The 24867-nt window shown below is 41.5% G+C and overlaps 1 protein-coding gene and 1 long non-coding RNA gene across 3 annotated transcripts in view; one reads left to right on the forward strand and one right to left on the reverse strand.

Annotated features, from left to right (window-relative positions):
• Positions 1-24867, forward strand: part of LOC146510790 (uncharacterized) — a 360605-nt gene that overhangs the window by 270678 nt on the left and 65060 nt on the right. The window lies entirely within an intron of this gene.
• Positions 7012-24076, reverse strand: LOC146510820 (uncharacterized). Of its 2 annotated transcripts, XM_085172696.1 has the most exons (4): positions 22695-23153; positions 11430-11535; positions 8120-9386; positions 7012-7754 (listed from the first exon to the last, which is right to left on the reverse strand). In XM_085172696.1, exons 2-3 carry the CDS (start codon positions 11445-11447, stop codon positions 8121-8123), a joined length of 1284 nt encoding a protein of 427 aa, XP_085028822.1. In that variant the 5' UTR covers positions 11448-11535; positions 22695-23153; the 3' UTR covers positions 7012-7754; position 8120. The 2 variants fall into 2 exon arrangements, 1 of the variants encoding a protein (XP_085028822.1); XR_014876075.1 differs by lacking the exons at positions 7012-7754; positions 8120-9386 and adding an exon at positions 22134-22217 and having other exon boundaries at positions 9665-11535; positions 22695-24076.

Raw genomic sequence — 24867 nt, forward strand, 5'->3', positions numbered from 1 at the left:
CCCTTTCTCTCACCCTCTCTCTCACACTTTTTTTCCGCTTCACTCTGCACGCGAGCCTTGTGCTTGCATGGGAAGAGGGGGAGGGGTGGTAGTTTACACTCTCAGTAGCAGGAACAGAGCGGGGAGGGAGAGAAAGAGGATGATAAAGGATACAGAAGTTTATTCATGCAGGCCCATATGACAGAGAATGTGCATCTTCTTTTTGCTTTCATATTTTAATTTATATTTAATTGTGTTGTGGTTTGCAGTGTTTTGTGTTGTTTTGTATCGGATCGGTCCATCTCTACTGACCTAAATTACTGGATGGGATATCGGCGAAAAATAAAAAATGTAATCCGACCCATTAAATATAAAAAAAACCACCTCACAAAACTTGCTACACGCACTAACTCGGCTCATAACCGTAGCACGTCAGGAGCAGTATGCGTAACGTGATAGAGCAGCAGTATGTATTTGTAGCCTCGCTACCAAACCAGCATTTCATCTCAGATGAAGTTATTTCAGAGAGAAGTAAAGCAAGTGTGTAAGTTAATCTCTGAATGTCTGTAAAGCGTTCCCACGTTAAGCTTAACAACCGATAAATGGAGCGACTGCCTCTTCTTGCTGCTACTTCAATCGTGAAACTGATTAATGATCAGCTGATCGGCTTTTCTGTCGTAAGTCCGTCTCTCTTGTCTCTCTCTTGTTTTGTTTTTGGCCCACTTTGCACCAGAAAGAGGGAACCACTGGTTAGAAGTTATTTAATATTACTTTCTACACCAGGATCTTTTTCTACGTAGCTGACGGCTGGTAACTGTGCCGGGGCGGATCTAGCAAAGTTTAGCCAGGGGGCAGGTAGGGCATTAACAGGGAGAGGGGGGCACAAAGAAAGACTTTTCTTTCTTATTCTCATTTAAAATATCTAGCTTTAAAAAATTATTATCGGAGTCTACAACAAACAATTGATAGATTGATACATATATACCATCAGAAAGTGTACATCACTGTCACAACAGTGTTTGTTTTCAAAGGCTTTATAATTTTTCCTATAATGGTGGGCCGGTCTCTAGTCAAAATGCCCGGGACGATTTTTTTGTCCCAGTCCACTCTGTATGCAGCTCATCTGCAGTTTGGTGTTACCTACATCTTCCTATTCAGATGGCAGAATTCCGAGTTCTGAGTACAATCGAAAAGCAGGCTAGAATTATGCGATGGTCAACGACGGTCCAGGAGTGGGATTTCTCTCGTGGAAATGTGCACATTATTTTTTCCTTTCTATTGGTAGCTGGCAAAAATGCACTTGTGGCAAGTAAGCAAGCTAGAAGACTGGCAATCTTGCTGGGTATATCCGGTTACGGAAGCAACACATTAACAAGAGAATTCTGAGTAAAACCAAAGTTATTTTCCCTAGTAATAGTTACTCTGAAAGTAACGACTAACTTGAAGTAACTGAGTTACTTTTGATAGAAGTAACTAGTGATTAGTAATGTAACTAAAGTAACTTTAACAAAGAGTTTGTATGTGTTTTTTTGGAGTTTGTACGTGCTTTTCTCTAGGGGCCACCGCATATTTGATATATAAACATATATAATAAAACCACTTTTTTTACATTAGGAATTTTTTTGTGCATAATTTTATATTGTTGTTAATAATAAATTAATTAAAGCAACAAAACAACCTAAAGAGCCGGTTTTTTTAGTGAGCCGAGCCGAAAGAGCCGGTTCTCTAAAAAGAGCGGGAAATCCCATCACTAGCTGGCTTCATCTCCACCATAAGTTACAGTGTGCAAAAGCAAATGTGCCAGGCCTCAAAGACAAAGGGTGGTTTGCGCACACAAAAGCAGGAGGAGAATCGAGCATATGACCTGTAAAATTATTAGCAGGGGTGATTACACCTCGGGACTTGCACCAGAAATAAAAAAGTCAGCGATTTTAGTAGGCGTTGGGTTCAAGGGATTTCTGCAAATTTGCAAAGGGTTAGTAAATCTAGTGTTGAAGTTAGCTCGGTGCTTACCTTTAGATGAGCCTACAAACCGAGAGAAACTCCGTGATGAAGCTGGAACTCTTTCCAAACAAAGGAAACAGATCAGGGAGCAGAGACCCACGTGGTTCACGCTGATCGCAGCTACGATCCAGGAGACAAGGGTGGGCAGATCGATGCAGATATCGATCCAGACGTTGGTAGTGGTTTATGATCGATGCTTTGTTTGTTTCTCTTCTCTGAGTTCACTATTTTACTCGCTGCGGATGAAGAAGCAGCTCTGTCTGTGCGAACACCTCTTCTTACACGGCAGACTCACTTTGCTCCGCCCCCTTCTTCTGCCCTGCTGGGATTTGATACTGTGCCGTCACGTGACTCGGCTGCACACGGAAAACGCATTTGGACTGAAGAGAGAGAGAGAAAGAGGAACAACACATGGAGATATTTTACGGCTGTAAATGAAAATGCTGGAGAACAGAAGGAAAGCTTGTCAGCACCTAAAGCCACAGGGCACCACACAAACTGTAGAGTTCAGCTTATTTTTTCACACCCCAGTTAAATGCTTTGACTGAATTCTCACTGCACACACTCAAACTTAGTGTTTGTGTACACTGTGGACATTATAACCTGACACTGATCAGTGCTGCTCTGACGATCACAATCACATCCATGTAATCATTTAACTGGGATGATCTGGATTTACTGCACAATGCTGAATGTGTCTTTACAGTACAGGGAATAACTGTCTGTGTTCCTGTAGAGAAACTCTGGGTTTGTGTGCTGACGAGCATCACTCACAGTACGTTACGAAAGTAACATACATATTTATTTACATATAAGTACATATTTACAGCACAGTTTAAAGCTTTTCTGAATATTGAGTCTTTTTGTGGTGAATTGTTTGTACCAAAATAATTGATTCTGTTCATCTGGACGTGGCGTTTTCAGTGTTGCAAGTGACTTCTTCAATCTCAGCTGACTGCAGGTTTCCCAAACCTAGTAAACAGTACATTTGCACAATGACAAAAACAGCCCACTGAATGAACAATGAGCTGTAAGATAAGTTTCTTCATCATTAATATGCAAATCATGACCATTGATCAACAGCCACTGATCAAATTCCATGAGTACCCCTCACAGAGAGTTGGGGAATGGCTGCAATCCCAGCATTGTAAGATGGTGAAAGACGTACCCTTAGGATTAGTGGCTCCAGATTGTATCATGGAGGTAGTGGACCCCCTGCCCTGCAATAATACATACAAAACCCAACAATCCCTTTGGTGACAATGGGAAGGAAAATCTCCCTTTAACATGGAAGAAACCTCCAGCAGAACCAGGCTCAGGGAGTTTTTCAGTGTGGCTGTTGATCAATGGTCATGATTTGCATATTAATGATGAAGAAACTTATCTTACAGCTCATTGTTCATTCAGTGGGCTGTTTTCCGTCATTTTGCATCTGCCACAGTCAGTTGGGGTGAGAGATGGGAAACAGGAGAAAAGACATGCTGTGGAAGACAGACAGAGATTAATAACAAGTATGATTCAATGCAGAGAGCTCTATTAACACATAGTGAGTGAGAAAGCTGACTGAGGAAGAAATACTCAATGCATCATGGGAATCCCCCAGCAGCCTACACCCATTGCAGCATAAATAAGGGAGAATTCAGGGTCACCTGATCCAGCCCTAACTATATGTTTTAGTAAAAGGGAAAGTTTGAAGCCTAATCTTAAAAGTAGAGATAGTGTCTGCCTCACCAATCCCAACTGGAAGCTGGTTCCACAGAAGAGGGACCTGAAAACTCAAGGCTCTGCCTCTCACTCTACTTTTAAACAACAACTAAGCCCTGTCAGTACTCTTGCTGCAGCATTTTGGATTACCTGCAGGCTTCTCTGGGAGTTTTTAGGACATCCTGATAATAGCAAATTACAGTAGTCCAGTCTAGAAATAATAAATGCATGGAGTAGTTATTGAGTGTCACTCTGACAGGATATTTTGAGATGTTTAGAGATATTGCACATATGAAATAAAGTAGCCTGTGATGGCTAAAACCATGGCCACACTCTAAAGTCGGTAACTGTGTATTTTAATTCCTTCATTTGAACACAATCACACACTTTAGTTTCTAATAAGTTTACTGATTGGTAGTGATGGCTTCCTTGAAGCTGACGGTGCGTGTATCAAAAAAATCAACACACTGCTTCAGAAGCTCTGTGTCAAAGCTTGATTCGTTTGGCCAGAGTCACGTGATCAGTGACGTCCGAAGCTTCATTTAGAACGTGACTGCTTTGGTATCTGATTCAATGGTTTATAAGGAAGTGAGTCATTCGCAGGATTTGTGATGAGTGTTTTGATGGTGACAGATAGCAAACCACTGATCACTGATCATCAACCACTGATATGGAGCCAGCGAGGAAGAGAGGAGGTTCTGTTGTGTGGGAGTATTTTGAGTAGATTTTGGTCATTCGGGTGGGTTTTCCAGCTTTGTATTCTGGCTGTTTGCTTTTGTTTTGTGCGTGTTTATTTTATCTGGAAACGAGAAAAACGTAAAATGTCAAAAATATAAATACCATTAAATAACTTTAGAAAGACTTCTGTTTGACTCGTTACATTTAATGTTATAAAAATATATATTTTATTGTGTAATTAATCTTAAAATGTTAGTCTGCCAAATGTGCAGCAATTTAATGTATTTATTCTCTTTAGCTGATAGTTTGTGGGGCCCAGGTAGACTGTATAACTGCATCTCTACCAGTTTCTCTGCACTCCAGCCTCTTCTGTTCCACATGAAGGGATTTTCCTTAATGCAGGAGAAATTATCTCCACGAAAAGGAACAGGTTCGGCCATCGCACAGTGGAACAAATTTTCTTCTTAAATAAAAATGAAAAAGGGTTACCTTAAATGCATCATGTTTTTAATTTGCAAGTTCATAAGCATTTTCCCTTTCCAGTTCACAATCCAGTCTCCCCCCAGGTCAAAAATATGTATAGGAAAATTTCCCCAATATAATATTATTTATAAATACACCCGTCTAGCGATTAATTGCATAAGTAATGGAAGCAGGACCTCACAGCAGAAGTATACTCCATAATGTGTTGTACATTATTATATGTATATTACATGTAACGAAGTCACAAGCAAAGAAAGACCACAGCAAGGTGCATATTTAAACAAGGAGAGTTTACTGGTTAAAATTGTTTATTACACAAACAAAACACATTTTTTTAACCCCCCAAAAATAAACGTTCAAAGCAACACAACAGTGGCCCAATATCACTCAGAATTCCACTCTGTAGTGGGCAATCATTATGAAGCAGTTGGTTTTCTTTTGTGGATTCAAGCTGCTCTTCTTATTTTTGGCCACCAGATGTCACCAGAGAGGACTGTGTTGAAAAGCTTAGAGTAATGAACTGTTTTTCAATACAAGCTTCAGAAAGCTTCATTTGGCCATCACTACTGATTGGTTTGGATGCTTTAGTTCTATTTGTAAGCACGCACATTTAGTTTACTTATGTATTCATACCATTTCATTACTTAGTTGGATTTTTGACTAACATTGATCTGGGGAGTTGCCAGACAAAAGGTGGTGGCCTGGGTTTAAAGCCCTTAAATACAAAGAGCGATAATTGGACTGTACCACCACTTCCTGGTGAAGGGTGTTTTCTTTAATTTAAAGCAAAGTATTTGTACTTAATGTTTGAGTTTAGGGTTTAGTGGTTTTGAATTCCTTTTTTGGTGTTTAGTTTATTAACAAACCAGACTATACTGCATTGTTTGTTGTTTACGATTGTGTTTTGTTTAGTTACTCCTCGTGTGTCATAGTGGTCTGATCAGACATTATATTTACCCTTCTGTGCCATTTCATGTTTAGGTCAGTTATGTTTGTTAAGTTTGCAGTTCTTTGCCTGAGTTCAGTTTTGTTTCTTTGGCCGTTTTTATGAGCTCAACATTAATTACTTTAGAAATTATAATTTTTGGGTTAAATGAAGGAAAACCTTATTTTTCTAATAATTCTTGTGACTCCTCCTTCTTTTTCAACTCGGTCCATCACACAGCCCTAAATATTTGTTTAATGTCCTGGTCAAATATTACTCCAAGGTGTTACTGGAGGCAAGGTAATGCCATCCAGAGCAAGTATCTGGTTAGATACCATATTTCTAGGTATTGTAGGCCAAGTATAATCAGCAGCAGAAAGTTAGAGGTCACCCAGGTTTTTATATGTGTGTTATCTGGCTTCATTCCATTATTGTAAATTTAAATGTTATTATCAAATGATCAGACCAGAGAGGGTTTACAGAAAACAGTGTTAAATGTTCAGTTTCTATGTCATATGTTAAAACAAGTTCTAGAGTGCGGTTAACGTGATGGGTGGGTTACTTTACATTCGAGATCAAGAAAAATGGACAAGAAAAGATTGAGACCAATCAGTCCAGGCAACATTTTTCAATCTCTGCAACTTTCAGATTTTAGGGGCAGAGTTTGTCTTAAACAACATAAAGCATGGATCCATCCTGCTGCTGGTGTAATAGCGTGGAGATGTTTGGTTGGCACAATTTGGGTCCCTTAGTACCAACTGACATCATTTACAGACCACAGCCTACCTGAGTCTCAGTCCAATAGAGCACCTTTGGGATGTGGTGAAATAAGATTCACATCATGGACGTCCAGCCGAAAAATGTCAATATAGACCAACAACTTCTGAAGAGAGGCAGTGCCAACAAAGGAAACTCTGATAAACTGAGCAAATCAAACCACAACTTTAAATGATCATTTTCCAAAATTAATCTTTTTATATCTTAAACACAAATCAGAATTTTTAATACCTACAGCAACTTTGTTAAAATATAAAATATTTTAAAGATCTTATTTTTTCATAAATTTCAGGTCAGAATTTTCAGTAAGCTGCGGGAACCCTGTTCAGTGTCAGAACAGCCAAGTCTCCTCTGATAAACCTCCATCTGTGTCACTGAGAACATTTGTCACGTCAGTTTTTGGTTTGATATACAGGAAATGACATCATGGATCAATCTCTTTGTCATTAAACTATTTCTTTATTTAACATTTCAAATTCTGGTTTAACTGTTGAAGGATTTCATAACACAAACAACCTGACAAAAAAAAACATCCAACAAAAACATCTTCAGAACACATGAATCAAAATACATTCAATAAAAACATAATCAGAGGAAACAGATGTTTTTGATTCAACTGCTGGAACAAAGCTAACCGCTCAACACGAACACTACAGTAGAACAGTTTAGAAAGCTTAAAATGTAACAAGAGGCACATTCATAGTTGCCTCATCAGATCTTTACAGGAGATTCACTGTGAACTCTGTGGAGCCTGATCTCAAGGGTTTTGAGTCTGACCCTGAAACCAGAAGAGGATCTTTCTGTCTCTGCAGATTCAGAGATGGGAGTGATCACGCTGATGTTTGCACAGAGCAGACAATGAGGTGAATATTTTGGCACATTAGTAACAGTGAAAGAGTTTATTAGTAACGTGGGATCGTTTGTGTTTGGAGTATGAAGTGAAATTCCTGAAACTCTTGTCACACTGATCTCAGAGATGTGTTTTAACGCCACTGTGAATACGTTCATGTTTTTTTAAGATACTTGTTGTGGGGAAGCCTCTCCCACATTCTTTGCAGTAGTTCATTTTGTCTCCAGTGTGTCTACGTTGATGTATTTTTAGGGTCTTTTGATGACTGAAAGTTTTTCCACAAAGGTCACAAAAAAAGTCTTTCCCACAGCGATGACAGGGTTGAGAACTGGATCCATCTGTGTCGCTCTGCTTCTAAACAAAGACACAAACACAGTGTAAGTCAGTCCTTCAACATTTTCATCCTGAACATAAATCCTGAAATAAAGAGCATCTCTGCCAAAGTCCAATTACATTTTACTGTTTACATTATCACACTCAGCTCAATTTAATGTGCTATAAAGACGATAAGAGTAAAAACATTAAATTAATACTAGTTTAATGCTACAATAAGAGTAATACAATTCTCAAACACTATCACTAAAAACCTGTGATTAGAGTCTGAATAATCATTCAGAGCTGCCTTTCCATGCAGTAAAATTGCTAACATGCTAACACAATTTGATGAGCAGAGTTGTTTCCAACAGTCGGGCTGACAAGATAAAAATATAAACACTTACCTCACAGTAACTCCACTTGTAGAGTATTTCTGGTGTGGATCTGTTGGTGTGCTTTCAGGTAACGTGGAGATTTAAAAGTCTTCTCACACAGGTCACATTTATAAGGTCTCTCCTCAGAGTGGGTAAACATGTGTCGTTGTAACTGTGTGCCTGTTGAACATAGTTTGCCACACTGATCACAGCTGTACACATCATGTCTGGTGTGAATGCGTAGGTGTGTATTTCGGTTCCCTATCTGGCTGAAAGTTTTTCCACAAATGTCACAGCTGTATGCTTTAATTCCAGAGTGGGTAACTAGATGACTCTGTAAGCTGTTACTGTGAGTAAAAGCTCTGCCACACTGATCACAGTTGTACGCTTTAACTCCACTGTGGATGAGTTGGTGTTTTTTTAAGTTTCCAGACTGCCTAAAAGACTTTCCACACTCGTCACAGCTGAACGGTCTCTCTCCACTGTGGATCAGTTGGTGTGTTTTTAAGTTTCCAGAGTGGGTAAAAGACTTTCCACACTCGTCACAGCTGAACGGTCTCTCTCCACTGTGGATCAGTTGGTGTGTTTTTAAGTTTCCAGAGTGGGTAAAAGACTTTCCACACTCGTCACAGCTGAATGGTCTCTCTCCAGTGTGGATGAGTTGGTGTGTTTTTAAGTGTCCAGAGTGGGTAAAAGACTTTCCACACTCGTCACAGCTGAATGGTCTCTCTCCAGTGTGGATGAGTTGGTGTGTTTTTAAGCTTCCAGAGTGGGTAAAAGACTTTCCACAGTCTCCACAGCTGAGCGGTCTCTCTCCACTGTGGATCAGTTGGTGTGTTTTTAAGTTTCCAGAGTGGGTAAAAGACTTTCCACACTCGTCACAGCTGAATGGTCTCTCTCCAGTGTGGATGAGTTGGTGTGTTTTTAAGTGTCCAGAGTGGGTAAAAGACTTTCCACACTCGTCACAGCTGAATGGTCTCTCTCCAGTGTGGATGAGTTGGTGTGTTTTTAAGTGTCCAGAGTGGGTAAAAGACTTTCCACACTCGTCACAGCTGAACGGTCTCTCTCCAATGTGGATGAGTTGGTGTGTTTTTAATTTTCCAGACTGGGTAAAAGACTTTCCACAGTCTCCACAGCTGAATGGTCTCTCTCCAGTGTGGATGACCTGATGACGTTTTAGATTAGCCTTCAGAGTAAAATCCTTCCGACACTCATCACAGCTGTATTTTTTCTCTCCCTTTCTTCTGTGAGGTTTGTCGGCCTCCTGAGAGCACTGACTTCTCGCTCCACGTTGGTCCTGCAGTGACAGAGACAGTGAGTTGTGGGAAACACATTATTCTAACCGGGCTTTTATTAGCGGTACTTTGTGCAAAGCTTTTATTAAATAAGTAGTTATACTTGCAAATATGCTCATGAGAGATGGCATTCAGTCTTTTGAGGGTCAAACACGCTTACAGACAAAGATAAATATTCAACTTGTTTCTAGGGCAAAGGTGAGAGACATTTGGCCTGCAAAGTGCCCGTACACCTGTTCAGTGAGATTAGCACAGGATCATATACACACACATATTCAGATTCAGATTCAGAATTTATTTGTCACATACAGGTTGCCCTGCAGTAAAATGAGACCCCCCCTCACCCCCCCACCCCGACCTTACAGACATTACATGGGGGTTACAAGTCGGAGATCGGCAGTTACGGAAAAAAACACTGAAACGTACACACAATGGGAAGGTACAAGAGGAAAAAAAGAGACCCCTACTCATGCTGTGCTTCCATGGTAGGACAGCACGAGAACAGGAAACAAAAAAACTCCTCTGCACAAAAAAAGCACATGAATGTTCACAGCACAACATTATGAAGACATAACAAGCCACAGGGATGGGTAGGGGATGAGGAGTAATCCCAGGCAACACAGCAGACATCCTGCCACTGCGCCGACTCGCCAGCGCGGGCCCAGACCCGCCTCGTGTTCCCAGGAGGTAACAAGCATCGAAGGCGTTGGAAAGTGAAGGGGAGATGAGTGAGTGCTTATCAGTGTACGTGTGTGTGTGTGCGTGTCCATAGTTCAGCTGAGACAGTGTCCTTCGCCCTATCAGGCTAAGTAAACAGTCCTCCAGCCAATCCAGGTGGCCTTGCTGGGATGGGGAGAATAGTCATCACACAGTCGTTATCAGGGAGTGTTTGTCCGGCTTCAGCCTTGGGCCTGTGCAGCTGGCGCCGTGGTGGTGTCTGCATTTGATCCCGAATTTGTTGATTTATTGAGAATTTTCAAAGCTGATCTTTAACACTCTGATACTGGTCTCTCTATCTCCCGTTGGAGAGCCGCGAGCCTCCCCATGATGGTATCAAACTTCTGATCCGTGGTGTTGTCATTCTTTTGATTCTGAGACCTCACAACTGCAGTGATCCGTTCTGTGATGTGATCCAGCTTTCGCTCAAGATTCTCATTTTGGGCAGGGCCCTCTCTGATGTATCCCACCATACGCTCAATGGTGTTGTTTTGAGCCTTCACAGAAGCCGTAAGCGTCTCCAAGGTGTTAACCATGCTGCGTTCGTTGTGAGAGGTCGCGACTCGTCCCGTCGCTTCGATTCCAGCGGGCAGCTTTGGGGGGGTTTGAACAGCCGGTTCCGCTCTGTTATTTCTCCGATAAGTCAGGGCCGTGCCAGCTCCGATCAGCAAGAACCCCGTTATCATGGTTCCAAATAGGTAAACGTCTTCAGCGTCCTCGATCGACAGTCCCGCCAGGCACATGATCCTCCATTTCTGCCACCCGTCCGTCGTGTAACCGGCAGGGAAAGTCCCTCCGGGGCACTCGGCTCTCCCGAGCCCAGACTTCTCGTTGAGAAGAGGGTGTCAATAGCATTCAGAGACCAGTTGATCAAATCCATAATTCTCTTTTAGGTTTTAGAGAACGACAGTGAGAGACTGTTCCAGGGAAAAAGTAATGCACATGAGACAGACAAGGACAGAGAGGCTAAGCAGGGAAGATAAGGGTAAGGAGGAGAGGAGAAAAATGCGACCGCCTCCGCTGAGAGCCAAACGAGAGAGATATATATACACACACACACACATACACACACATACACACACACACACTTACTTTAACGTCTGGCTTTAAACTACATTAATTAATTAATAAATTTGATTAATACACCTTTATTGAAATATCTGCTATGGTGTGGTCTCCATTTGCTTGTGACTTCTTGATGTTTGTAAACACAATAGAGCAAAAATCCATAGTATATAATAATATACGACACAGTCATATAACAGGTTGGGAGGATGAGAGTTTTAGACGTGACTGATTATTTGGTGAAACTGTGATATTTTCCTCACCTTCTGTGTTGAGCTCATTGTTTCCTCTGTAGTGACTCAGCTGAGTCCAGATGGCTGAAAATGTTCCTCTGCTGCTCCGTCAGACTCTTCTCCTCCTGCTGATCAGCTGGGACACAAAACAGATCTTTGTTAGACTCCACACTGCACTGAAGAGTCAAAGTGTCTCATATGTTCATCTGACAACACAAAGTACAAATTTCACTCTGATTGGTTGTAGAAATCTTGTGAGACGTGTTGTGCTGCAAAGTCAGGAAACTCTCACTCACTTATACTTCAGGAGGAACTTTGTGACATTGGCTCTAATATTGTAAGCAGCCCTTTACTATGACAGGGCCAGAAAGTCCTATTTGAAGGTTTGGGAGAAGGACCATGTTAAAGGTGGATTGGGGTTTATACACTTTGTTATGATACAGGTAAGGCTGTAAGAGCCTGAGAAGGTGTCCTGAATGAACCTCTAAAACCAGTTTTCAGCTAACGACTCTGCTTCAGTCTGGAAAACAGCAACTACAAGTTTAAAGACTCCATCAACAATTCACACCCAGCAACAGCCTGAACAGCTCCTCCTGTGGTTTCCACAAACAGGGACAGACCTGTTACTCCCTGTCACGTAAAGGAATGTTATTTTTCGGTCACTATGTTATTATTCACATGCACAATCATTATTTCATCATTACTTCATTAGTCTATCACCTATCATTATCATTATTCGGTTATCATCCTTATTATCATGTATCAATTACCACATTCTAGATTCAGTGTAAGTCAAATAAGGACACTCAACTTTTGGTGGCCTGGTCCAACAATCTTACACAACAGAACACTCGTCTTACACAGTTGTTCTGTTTCATGCCCATATATAGAAAACATCTGGTTTCGAGTCCGGGAAGGCTTGTTGTTGTTCTGATATGATCATGTCCAGGAATTGTTCTGACGTCATAAAGACTATAAAGCTTTCTGTTTTGGAGATGAGCGGAGAGACTGGCTCCCACACTGTATAATCCGTGTGTGTTTAATAAATCACTTTTTGGACACTCCCTGGGACTCTGTCTGCGCTTACTTTTCCTTCCAAATCAAAAGAACCACGACATTTTGGTGCCGAACAACCCGGTTTGGGGGGAAGGAAGACGCGCTGCGGGGAGCGGAGCTCCTGGGGAGTGCCAAAAGACGGGGGGTACCTGGGGGGGACCCACTGGGTGACAAAAAACCGCGGTATAAAAGGTCAGTACCACCTGTTGAATAATTTTTATCCAAAGGTACTAAATGGGAAGTTAAAACTAAATTGAATGTTCACTCTGGGCCTTCTGCTGGGTTCTGTCCGTAGTGATTTTATTTAATTAGGATAATTAGTGGTAAAAGTTTGATAAAATTCTCTCAAAAGTTATTGTTGTTTATTTTAGGGGGTTTTCTGTGTTTTTTGTGAGGTTTTTTGTGGTGATAAAGCTAAGAGGCTTGGTTTGTGAGAGTGAGAGTTAAGTGAGAGTGTGGAGTTAGATGCCAAGCACTCTCTAAGATTAGGGAATTCGGACGCATTGGGTGGTAGAAACGCGGTTTCGGGCGTCAGGTAAATGAAAACTGAGGGGCTGAGAGTCCCCAGGGACGCTTTTAAACAGTGTATAAATTAACCTAGACCGGGGTGAGACTCCGTAGAGCGCAGTGTCCAGCGTGTAGCGGCGACAGGTGATCGCAGACGTGCGATTCATCACTGGTGGCGTCCAGGTAGCTCGGGTGGCCTCCCGCGGGACTTCGGACACCCGTTAAAGGTCAGGTAATCAAGGATTACCTTTTACTGTGCTGTTTGGCTGAAGGGTGAGACCCGGCCGTGACTATTAACGTGGGTGACAGTGAGCTTTAAGTAAAGCTGAACGCGTGAGGTTGATCCCTTGACGCAAGACGTGGAGCGACCTGTTAACTTGCGGGGAGCGGTTTTAAATTAATTAGGGCTTAGAAATCTGACCGTGGCCGGTGAGGGCGTTCCCGACGCGGGGTTATTGATCATCAAGGCTGGTTCTGTGGACCAAGGTGAAGCCTGGGCTTAGAGCTTTCAAATTAGTCAAAAACTTAGGAATACTGGCATCTATACGGGCCCGTGTATGTAAATAGTGTGTAAATACCGGTGTAGAAGCGCTCATATTGTTTAAAAGCTTGCATGTATAGGCTTGCTGTTGTGTGTGGTGGAAAAAAAAAAAGAAAAGCGTCTCTGCCTCTCTGTCTCAAGCAGCTGCAAAGGAGGGGGCTTGGTGAACCCTGCAGTGTGTGTGTGTGAGTGTGAGGAGAAAGAGACAAAGGGGGGCAGCGCATGTGCCTATCGAGTATTAAAGGGAAAAAAAATGTTTTCCTCTATCTGTTTAATTAGGTGTACCGATACAGAAGTGATAAGGAACTGGTGAATAATTTGTCTTGGCATCTGGCGTCGTTTCTCATGTTGATACAGGCCTGTGTATATAAAATGTATATAAAATAAAGTGTAAATCTGCTGTGTAAATTGCTTCTATTGATTATAACTGCTGTGAAAGTGATTTGATACAGAAGCTGAGTGTATGAGGATTAAACAAATAGTGTATGTTTGTGGTGTGTAGAAATCAAACTGTGACGTCAATTGGGGGGTTTGGTTTTATATTTTTTAGAGGAAGAGAAACTGCGGTATCGAGTCTGTGGCGCAGTTTGAAAATTTGCGAGGTGCACAAGAATGGATGGCACCCGCTCTGTGTGCCGTCTAGGACGTTGTCCAGAATAAGCAGAGAAAGACGTGTCTCACAGAGAGTTTGAACGGTACTGCGACAAGCAGGAAGTGAGTGTGAGCCAGCCTTGAGGGGCGGGTTCACAGGCGGACTGAACGAGGAGTAAAATGTGTGTGTCTCTGTGAAAGAAAAAGGTGGGGGCTGAGTGACCAGCCTGTGCATGTGTGTGTGAATTCCTGGATGACAAAAGAAGGAGAAGTAGTTCAGTTGATTTTCTGTGAAATAATAAGAGTCAAGAAATCTTAGTGAGTGAATTAGTGTTAAGGTAAAGATAAATAAATTGACAAAATTAACAGTGACTTTAAAGGTGATCAAGTACTCAAGGATGAATGGAGAATTTGATGGCTGACTGTATGAGTGAGTAAACAGGTTAATGTGTGCGTGTGAAAATATAAAAAGAAAGAAAAGGGACTAAAATAAACAAAGAAAATAAAAGTGTGGAAGTGTGAGTGAGAAATTGTCTCCAACTGGGGAAGCAGTGATGCTAGAGGTCACCTTCTTCCCCTGCTGGACACAAAATGAAAACATAATTTGGAGTGTTGTGGACGAAAATAATTAATAAAAACATCAAGAAGATTTTTTGTGTTCGCGGTTAGGAACAACTAAAAATTCACATTTGGGGTTTGAAGTCAGTAGTCAAAACAAAATAAGTAGAGATGTGTTGTTTTAGGAAATTCACATGAAAACATCTGCAGTCACAATGAGTAATGAAAGTCTCTCAGTCTGTCGTTTACAGGTGGGGAACGGACCTGGATCAATTCTCCATGGGCAGCAGTCGGAAGAAAATTATAGGTTAAAATCATTAGAAATAAAAATGGAAACACCCAGCCAGAATTTTTGGCTGAATTGTTTTGCAGTTTCCCGTTCTCATCCTGGACAAGCAAACTCCAAGGAAGCTAATCTCTCCCTGAAGACACAGAGTGCACTTCCAGAAGCATGAGCATGAACATCAACAATGGACAGAAGTCCAAGAGACAATACCAGAGTTCTGAGCAGAGAGGTCCAGCAGCGCTGTGGGCAAACGACATCAGAAAGAGAAGACCCACCATCTAGATTGGATGGATGGAGATGCGTTTCCAGCAAGCTGCAACCTCACTGTGTGTGATGGACTTTTGAGAAGACTGTCTGAGTTTGACATTTGTCATGTTTGGAGCAAGATGGCAATGAGAGAGACAGTTGGACAAAGAGATACACGGGACAAAGCTGAAGAGAACTGACTGCTATTGGACTGAAAAGTGGGAGAAAAGAGCGGAGAGAAAAGGAGCACGTGATGACTGAGGCTGCTGTTGTAGTTTGGGGAATTAAATTGGGTTAAGGAATCCGGGGAGACAAACGACTGCCTGGAAGTGGAGGATTGACACAGTGTCCAGACCACCACAAAAGGGGGAGGAAGACAAGCACTGAGGTATGCAAGAGTACTGTTAGAAAAATGAAGAGACAACACCACACCTTCACATGATATGCACTAGACATAACATAAAATCATACATGAAGTGTAACACATTAAATGAGGGCATTTGTAGATGGGGTTAACAACACAGTGTGGTTGCCGATGGTAACCTGCAAACATTGGGGTTTAGCTGTGCCTGACTATGACAGAGTTTTTCATTTGGATGTTTCTGAAACAAACTAAGGAGTGAACGGAGTGTTTTTGTTTCAGAAAAAAGGGGGGAGGTACATAAAAGGATACATAGAAATGGAAAATGTATTAACCCGACTAACATACACACACGCGCGCACACACACACACACGCGATCAGCTCACTAGGATCAAACACAATTTTAAGAAGGTAATACTGTTACCAGCATCCTGTCTGGTTTATTGAGTGGGTTGAGAACTGATACATAGATTGAATTAGTATTATTTTGTGAACAGAATCCTGCACCCAGAGTTTAAATGAGTGAAACTAGCAGATTTTTGGTTTTGTTTTGTTTTGTTTTTGTGTCTGAAGTATGGGGAAAGTTTTACCATTGCACCAAGTTTAGAGTTGGTATTTTTTCACTTATAAGAGTGACAAGTCCTAAGACCGGGCTTCTGTATTTTTATTTACTTTTGTTTTTCAGTTTTATCTTTTACTTTTTCATTTTATTTTTATTTTTATTTTTATTTTGAACAGTGCACTGAGTTTGTTTGTGAATTTCTTTTCTTTAAGCAGATCTGCACGTTGGGAATTAAAAGCGCTACACGTCGTCCAGGAGATTGTTGCAAGTGAGTTTCTCCACATTAAAATGGGCTCTGGAGAAAGCCACTTATTTGGGACAATTAGAAAATGAGAGTCCCGGCCTAAAGAGGATTCAGCGAGGTAATCCGATCTAAAGTTCTTCTTTTTCTTTTTGAAATGACGTCATTTTGCTGAGCGTGGAGATCAAATGCGACGATGGTTTCCACTATCAGCAAAGAAAGAATGAATGGATGAATGAGTGGAAATAAAACAAACTGACTGACTGGTAAAAGCTGACAAAAGCTGATAAGACTTGACCACGACTCAAAGTTAACCTCCACCTAGACAGGACGAAAGGGTGGATGAATTTATGTGTGTTTCTTTTACAGGAGCAGAAAGATGACAGCAACATCCGAGGTTGCGGGAGCTGTGGCCTGCCGATTTAACTTTTAACTGCCACTTTCTGTGTTTGTAAATTTGTCACGTAAAGGAATGTTATTTTTCGGTCACTATGTTATTATTCACATGCACAATCATTATTTCATCATTACTTCATTAGTCTATCACCTATCATTATCATTATTCGGTTATCATCCTTATTATCATGTATCAATTACCACATTCTAGATTCAGTGTAAGTCAAATAAGGACACTCAACTTTTGGTGGCCTGGTCCAACAATCTTACACAACAGAACACTCGTCTTACACAGTTGTTCTGTTTCATGCCCATATATAGAAAACATCTGGTTTCGAGTCCGGGAAGGCTTGTTGTTGTTCTGATATGATCATGTCCAGGAATTGTTCTGACGTCATAAAGACTATAAAGCTTTCTGTTTTGGAGATGAGCGGAGAGACTGGCTCCCACACTGTATAATCCGTGTGTGTTTAATAAATCACTTTTTGGACACTCCCTGGGACTCTGTCTGCGCTTACTTTTCCTTCCAAATCAAAAGAACCACGACATTTTGGTGCCGAACAACCCGGTTTGGGGGGAAGGAAGACGCGCTGCGGGGGAGCGGAGCTCCTGGGGAGTGCCAAAAGACGGGGGGTACCTGGGGGGGACCCACTGGGTGACAAAAAACCGCGGTATAAAAGGTCAGTACCACCTGTTGAATAATTTTTATCCAAAGGTACTAAATGGGAAGTTAAAACTAAATTGAATGTTCACTCTGGGCCTTCTGCTGGGTTCTGTCCGTAGTGATTTTATTTAATTAGGATAATTAGTGGTAAAAGTTTGATAAAATTCTCTCAAAAGTTATTGTTGTTTATTTTAGGGGGTTTTCTGTGTTTTTTGTGAGGTTTTTTGTGGTGATAAAGCTAAGAGGCTTGGTTTGTGAGAGTGAGAGTTAAGTGAGAGTGTGGAGTTAGATGCCAAGCACTCTCTAAGATTAGGGAATTCGGACGCATTGGGTGGTAGAAACGCGGTTTCGGGCGTCAGGTAAATGAAAACTGAGGGGCTGAGAGTCCCCAGGGACGCTTTTAAACAGTGTATAAATTAACCTAGACCGGGGTGAGACTCCGTAGAGCGCAGTGTCCAGCGTGTAGCGGCGACAGGTGATCGCAGACGTGCGATTCATCACTGGTGGCGTCCAGGTAGCTCGGGTGGCCTCCCGCGGGACTTCGGACACCCGTTAAAGGTCAGGTAATCAAGGATTACCTTTTACTGTGCTGTTTGGCTGAAGGGTGAGACCCGGCCGTGACTATTAACGTGGGTGACAGTGAGCTTTAAGTAAAGCTGAACGCGTGAGGTTGATCCCTTGACGCAAGACGTGGAGCGACCTGTTAACTTGCGGGGAGCGGTTTTAAATTAATTAGGGCTTAGAAATCTGACCGTGGCCGGTGAGGGCGTTCCCGACGCGGGGTTATTGATCATCAAGGCTGGTTCTGTGGACCAAGGTGAAGCCTGGGCTTAGAGCTTTCAAATTAGTCAAAAACTTAGGAATACTGGCATCTATACGGGCCCGTGTATGTAAATAGTGTGTAAATACCGGTGTAGAAGCGCTCATATTGTTTAAAAGCTTGCATGTATAGGCTTGCTGTTGTGTGTGGTGGAAAAAAAAAAAGAAAAGCGTCTCTGCCTCTCTGTCTCAAGCAGCTGCAAAGGAGGGGGCTTGGTGAACCCTGCAGTGTGTGTGTGTGAGTGTGAGGAGAAAGAGACAAAGGGGGGCAGCGCATGTGCCTATCGAGTATTAAAGGGAAAAAAAATGTTTTCCTCTATCTGTTTAATTAGGTGTACCGATACAGAAGTGATAAGGAACTGGTGAATAATTTGTCTTGGCATCTGGCGTCGTTTCTCATGTTGATACAGGCCTGTGTATATAAAATGTATATAAAATAAAGTGTAAATCTGCTGTGTAAATTGCTTCTATTGATTATAACTGCTGTGAAAGTGATTTGATACAGAAGCTGAGTGTATGAGGATTAAACAAATAGTGTATGTTTGTGGTGTGTAGAAATCAAACTGTGACGTCAATTGGGGGGTTTGGTTTTATATTTTTTAGAGGAAGAGAAACTGCGGTATCGAGTCTGTGGCGCAGTTTGAAAATTTGCGAGGTGCACAAGAATGGATGGCACCCGCTCTGTGTGCCGTCTAGGACGTTGTCCAGAATAAGCAGAGAAAGACGTGTCTCACAGAGAGTTTGAACGGTACTGCGACAAGCAGGAAGTGAGTGTGAGCCAGCCTTGAGGGGCGGGTTCACAGGCGGACTGAACGAGGAGTAAAATGTGTGTGTCTCTGTGAAAGAAAAAGGTGGGGGCTGAGTGACCAGCCTGTGCATGTGTGTGTGAATTCCTGGATGACAAAAGAAGGAGAAGTAGTTCAGTTGATTTTCTGTGAAATAATAAGAGTCAAGAAATCTTAGTGAGTGAATTAGTGTTAAGGTAAAGATAAATAAATTGACAAAATTAACAGTGACTTTAAAGGTGATCAAGTACTCAAGGATGAATGGAGAATTTGATGGCTGACTGTATGAGTGAGTAAACAGGTTAATGTGTGCGTGTGAAAATATAAAAAGAAAGAAAAGGGACTAAAATAAACAAAGAAAATAAAAGTGTGGAAGTGTGAGTGAGAAATTGTCTCCAACTGGGGAAGCAGTGATGCTAGAGGTCACCTTCTTCCCCTGCTGGACACAAAATGAAAACATAATTTGGAGTGTTGTGGACGAAAATAATTAATAAAAACATCAAGAAGATTTTTTGTGTTCGCGGTTAGGAACAACTAAAAATTCACATTTGGGGTTTGAAGTCAGTAGTCAAAACAAAATAAGTAGAGATGTGTTGTTTTAGGAAATTCACATGAAAACATCTGCAGTCACAATGAGTAATGAAAGTCTCTCAGTCTGTCGTTTACAGGTGGGGAACGGACCTGGATCAATTCTCCATGGGCAGCAGTCGGAAGAAAATTATAGGTTAAAATCATTAGAAATAAAAATGGAAACACCCAGCCAGAATTTTTGGCTGAATTGTTTTGCAGTTTCCCGTTCTCATCCTGGACAAGCAAACTCCAAGGAAGCTAATCTCTCCCTGAAGACACAGAGTGCACTTCCAGAAGCATGAGCATGAACATCAACAATGGACAGAAGTCCAAGAGACAATACCAGAGTTCTGAGCAGAGAGGTCCAGCAGCGCTGTGGGCAAACGACATCAGAAAGAGAAGACCCACCATCTAGATTGGATGGATGGAGATGCGTTTCCAGCAAGCTGCAACCTCACTGTGTGTGATGGACTTTTGAGAAGACTGTCTGAGTTTGACATTTGTCATGTTTGGAGCAAGATGGCAATGAGAGAGACAGTTGGACAAAGAGATACACGGGACAAAGCTGAAGAGAACTGACTGCTATTGGACTGAAAAGTGGGAGAAAAGAGCGGAGAGAAAAGGAGCACGTGATGACTGAGGCTGCTGTTGTAGTTTGGGGAATTAAATTGGGTTAAGGAATCCGGGGAGACAAACGACTGCCTGGAAGTGGAGGATTGACACAGTGTCCAGACCACCACAAAAGGGGGAGGAAGACAAGCACTGAGGTATGCAAGAGTACTGTTAGAAAAATGAAGAGACAACACCACACCTTCACATGATATGCACTAGACATAACATAAAATCATACATGAAGTGTAACACATTAAATGAGGGCATTTGTAGATGGGGTTAACAACACAGTGTGGTTGCCGATGGTAACCTGCAAACATTGGGGTTTAGCTGTGCCTGACTATGACAGAGTTTTTCATTTGGATGTTTCTGAAACAAACTAAGGAGTGAACGGAGTGTTTTTGTTTCAGAAAAAAGGGGGGAGGTACATAAAAGGATACATAGAAATGGAAAATGTATTAACCCGACTAACATACACACACGCGCGCACACACACACACACGCGATCAGCTCACTAGGATCAAACACAATTTTAAGAAGGTAATACTGTTACCAGCATCCTGTCTGGTTTATTGAGTGGGTTGAGAACTGATACATAGATTGAATTAGTATTATTTTGTGAACAGAATCCTGCACCCAGAGTTTAAATGAGTGAAACTAGCAGATTTTTGGTTTTGTTTTGTTTTGTTTTTGTGTCTGAAGTATGGGGAAAGTTTTACCATTGCACCAAGTTTAGAGTTGGTATTTTTTCACTTATAAGAGTGACAAGTCCTAAGACCGGGCTTCTGTATTTTTATTTACTTTTGTTTTCAGTTTTATCTTTTACTTTTTCATTTTATTTTTATTTTTATTTTTATTTTGAACAGTGCACTGAGTTTGTTTGTGAATTTCTTTTCTTTAAGCAGATCTGCACGTTGGGAATTAAAAGCGCTACACGTCGTCCAGGAGATTGTTGCAAGTGAGTTTCTCCACATTAAAATGGGCTCTGGAGAAAGCCACTTATTTGGGACAATTAGAAAATGAGAGTCCCGGCCTAAAGAGGATTCAGCGAGGTAATCCGATCTAAAGTTCTTCTTTTTCTTTTTGAAATGACGTCATTTTGCTGAGCGTGGAGATCAAATGCGACGATGGTTTCCACTATCAGCAAAGAAAGAATGAATGGATGAATGAGTGGAAATAAAACAAACTGACTGACTGGTAAAAGCTGACAAAAGCTGATAAGACTTGACCACGACTCAAAGTTAACCTCCACCTAGACAGGACGAAAGGGTGGATGAATTTATGTGTGTTTCTTTTACAGGAGCAGAAAGATGACAGCAACATCCGAGGTTGCGGGAGCTGTGGCCTGCCGATTTAACTTTTAACTGCCACTTTCTGTGTTTGTAAATTTGTCACGTAAAGGAATGTTATTTTTCGGTCACTATGTTATTATTCACATGCACAATCATTATTTCATCATTACTTCATTAGTCTATCACCTATCATTATCATTATTCGGTTATCATCCTTATTATCATGTATCAATTACCACATTCTAGATTCAGTGTAAGTCAAATAAGGACACTCAACTTTTGGTGGCCTGGTCCAACAATCTTACACAACAGAACACTCGTCTTACACAGTTGTTCTGTTTCATGCCCATATATAGAAAACATCTGGTTTCGAGTCCGGGAAGGCTTGTTGTTGTTCTGATATGATCATGTCCAGGAATTGTTCTGACGTCATAAAGACTATAAAGCTTTCTGTTTTGGAGATGAGCGGAGAGACTGGCTCCCACACTGTATAATCCGTGTGTGTTTAATAAATCACTTTTTGGACACTCCCTGGGACTCTGTCTGCGCTTACTTTTCCTTCCAAATCAAAAGAACCACGACATCCCCCACCCCACACTTTCAACTGCTTCAGCCCCCCACCATTCATAATAACAGGGGCCCATACCTGATCACCACTTCACAAGTCTGTCCAGCCCCCATGATGCCTCTCTCCAAACTCCACCATCCCCCAAAGTTTGATTCTGTTCATCTGGAAGTTTTCAGTGGGAGAAATTTTCATCACTCATCCAGGTGACTTCTTCAGTCTCAGCTGACTCCAACCTTATAAACACTACATTTACATAATGACTGAAACTAGCACCACTGAAGGAACAATGGGCTGGGAGGTCAGTTCCTTCATCATTAATATGCAAATTCTCATGACCATTGATCAACAACCAGCTATTTGACAAATGCTGTGATTGCAGCCATTCCCCAAACTGTTCGTGAAAGGTACTCATGGTCATTGATCAATGAGCTTTTATCAGTGAAAAGACTTTTCTGCTCCAACTTCTCCCAGCATGCTGAGCTAATGATTAGTTGGTGTTTTTCTCCAAACACTCTCTCACTCTTCTCTCAACGTGTTCACAATAAACTAAACAGACACCGAGGAGAGCAGCAGAAGACCTCATTCAGGAGCTAAACTCAGCACGAACTGAACTCACAGTAAAGTTAGCTCGGTGCTTACCTTTAGATGAGCCCACAAACCGAGAGAAACTCCGTGGTGAAGCTGGAACTCTTTCCAAACACAGGAAACAGATCAGGGAGCAGAGACCCACGTGGTTCACGCTGATCTCAGCTACGATCCAGGAGACAAGGGTGGGCAGATCGATGCAGATATCGATCCAGACGTTGGTAGTGATTTTTGATCGATGCTTTGGTTTGTTTCTCTCCTGTAGATTCACTTCTTTACTCGCTGTGGATGAAAAAGCAGCTCTGTCTGTGTGAACAACTCTTCTCATGCGGCAGACGCACTTTGCCCCGCCCCCCTTTTCCTGCCCTGCTGGGATTTGTTACTGTGAGGTCACGTGACTCGGCTGCACACAGAAAATGCATTTTTGCTGCAGAGAGAGTAGTGCTGGGATTTCTGGCTCTTTTTAGAGAACCGGCTCTTTCGGCTCGACTCACTAAAAAGAATCGACTCTTTCGGATCCGAACATGATCTTCAGGTTGTTTCGTTGCCTTAATTAATTTATTATTAACAATAATATAAAATTATGCAGAAAAGTAATTACTAATGTAAAAACAAGTAGTTTTATTTATATATGTTTATATATAAATATATGTGGTGGCCCCAAGAGACAAAGCACGTACAAACCCCAAAACACATTTCTAGCGTTAACTGAACTTGCAAAGCAGAGCTACTAGATTACTTAAATTACACAATTGAAACCATGTGTGTATTGTTTGTGTATTTATAGACAAGCACTCATATATATTCAAATAATTTAAAAAAATATGTTCATTTACCTGTTACTACCACACACCAAATCCGGTCGTTGGTACTTCCTGGCTTGTGTAGCCACTATGTAACAAAAGCTCAACACTGCCCCCTAGCATCCTGGAGCACTTCTGTTGTCTTTTGTAAGTGTTTTGAAGTTTGTACGTGCTTTGTCTCTAGGCGCCACCGTAAATATACTTTTATTTATTCACTCCACATAAAATGTAATAAATAAATCATATAATACAAAAAACAAATATTTACATTTCAACTTTTAACTATTTAAATTTTCAGCTTTTTCCTTTTAAAGAAATTTAAAGTGAAACAACACAAAACACTGCAAACCACAACACAATTAAATATAAATTAAAATATGAAAACAAAAGAACATGCATATTTTCTGTCATATGGACCTGCATGAATAAACTTTCTGAATCCTTTATCATCTGCAACTGAAAATAGTTGTGGATGATTACTATACCTTTCTAATGTGACGTTGTTGTCCCTGGCTCTCTCTCTCTCTCCCTCCCGCTCTGTTCCTGTGCTACTGCGACTGTAACTACCGCCCCTCCCCCCTCTGCCCAGCGCAAAGCACAAGGCTCGTGAGAGAAAGAAAAAACAAACAAAACACGGCTCCCAATAAGTAGCCGGCTCGCGTCGTTCACATCAAAGATAGGGCTCTAAGAGCCATTTCGTTCGCGACCGACACATCACTAAGACAGAGAGAAAGAGGAGCAATGTGTGGAGATATTTTATGGATGTAAATGAAAATGCTGGAGAACAGCTGGAAGGCATGTCAGCGCCTAAAGCCAGAGGGGACCACAACAAGCTGTAGAGTTCAACTTTCAGCTCGTTTGTTTGCAGGGTTGTAAAATGGGCAGCATAGTGGCTCAGGCCTGACAGGAGGAATGAGCCACTCAGCCTCTTCCTGTGAGCAGTTTGCATGTTCTCCTTATATTTCTCAGTTTTCTGTGGGTACTTTTTCAGCTATCCAAAAACATGCACCTCAACTGGAAACTGAAGTGAAAAGCTGACTTAGTTTGAAAATAAAAGAGATCCTTTAAAGATTTAACCAATGCTAATTTTTGATTTTATCCAAAACATGTCTAGTTGATGGTAAAGGACTGAACAGGTCTCCAGGAAATCTAATCAACTTCTACATGGATGTTTTACTGGATAGATTTGACACAAAGGAGCACAGTAGTTCCATAACCCAGTTGTCCTCCAATAATTTCCATCTACACAGATATGAAAGCTGATTTTTTAGGATGGTTCTTTGTCACTCCTCAGTGTGCTGAACACGTAAAGATAGCATCCCTACAGACGACAGTTTGCTGAGTGAGACTTTCTGTAAAAAAAAGTTCTTTCATTTAAGATCTCGAGCTCTGCTCATTAGAACAAGAGAGCAATGACAATGAAT

This window comes from Neolamprologus multifasciatus, chromosome 9 (genome assembly GCF_963576455.1).
Source record: "Neolamprologus multifasciatus chromosome 9, fNeoMul1.2, whole genome shotgun sequence".
Classification (NCBI taxonomy): Eukaryota; Metazoa; Chordata; class Actinopteri; order Cichliformes; family Cichlidae; genus Neolamprologus; species Neolamprologus multifasciatus.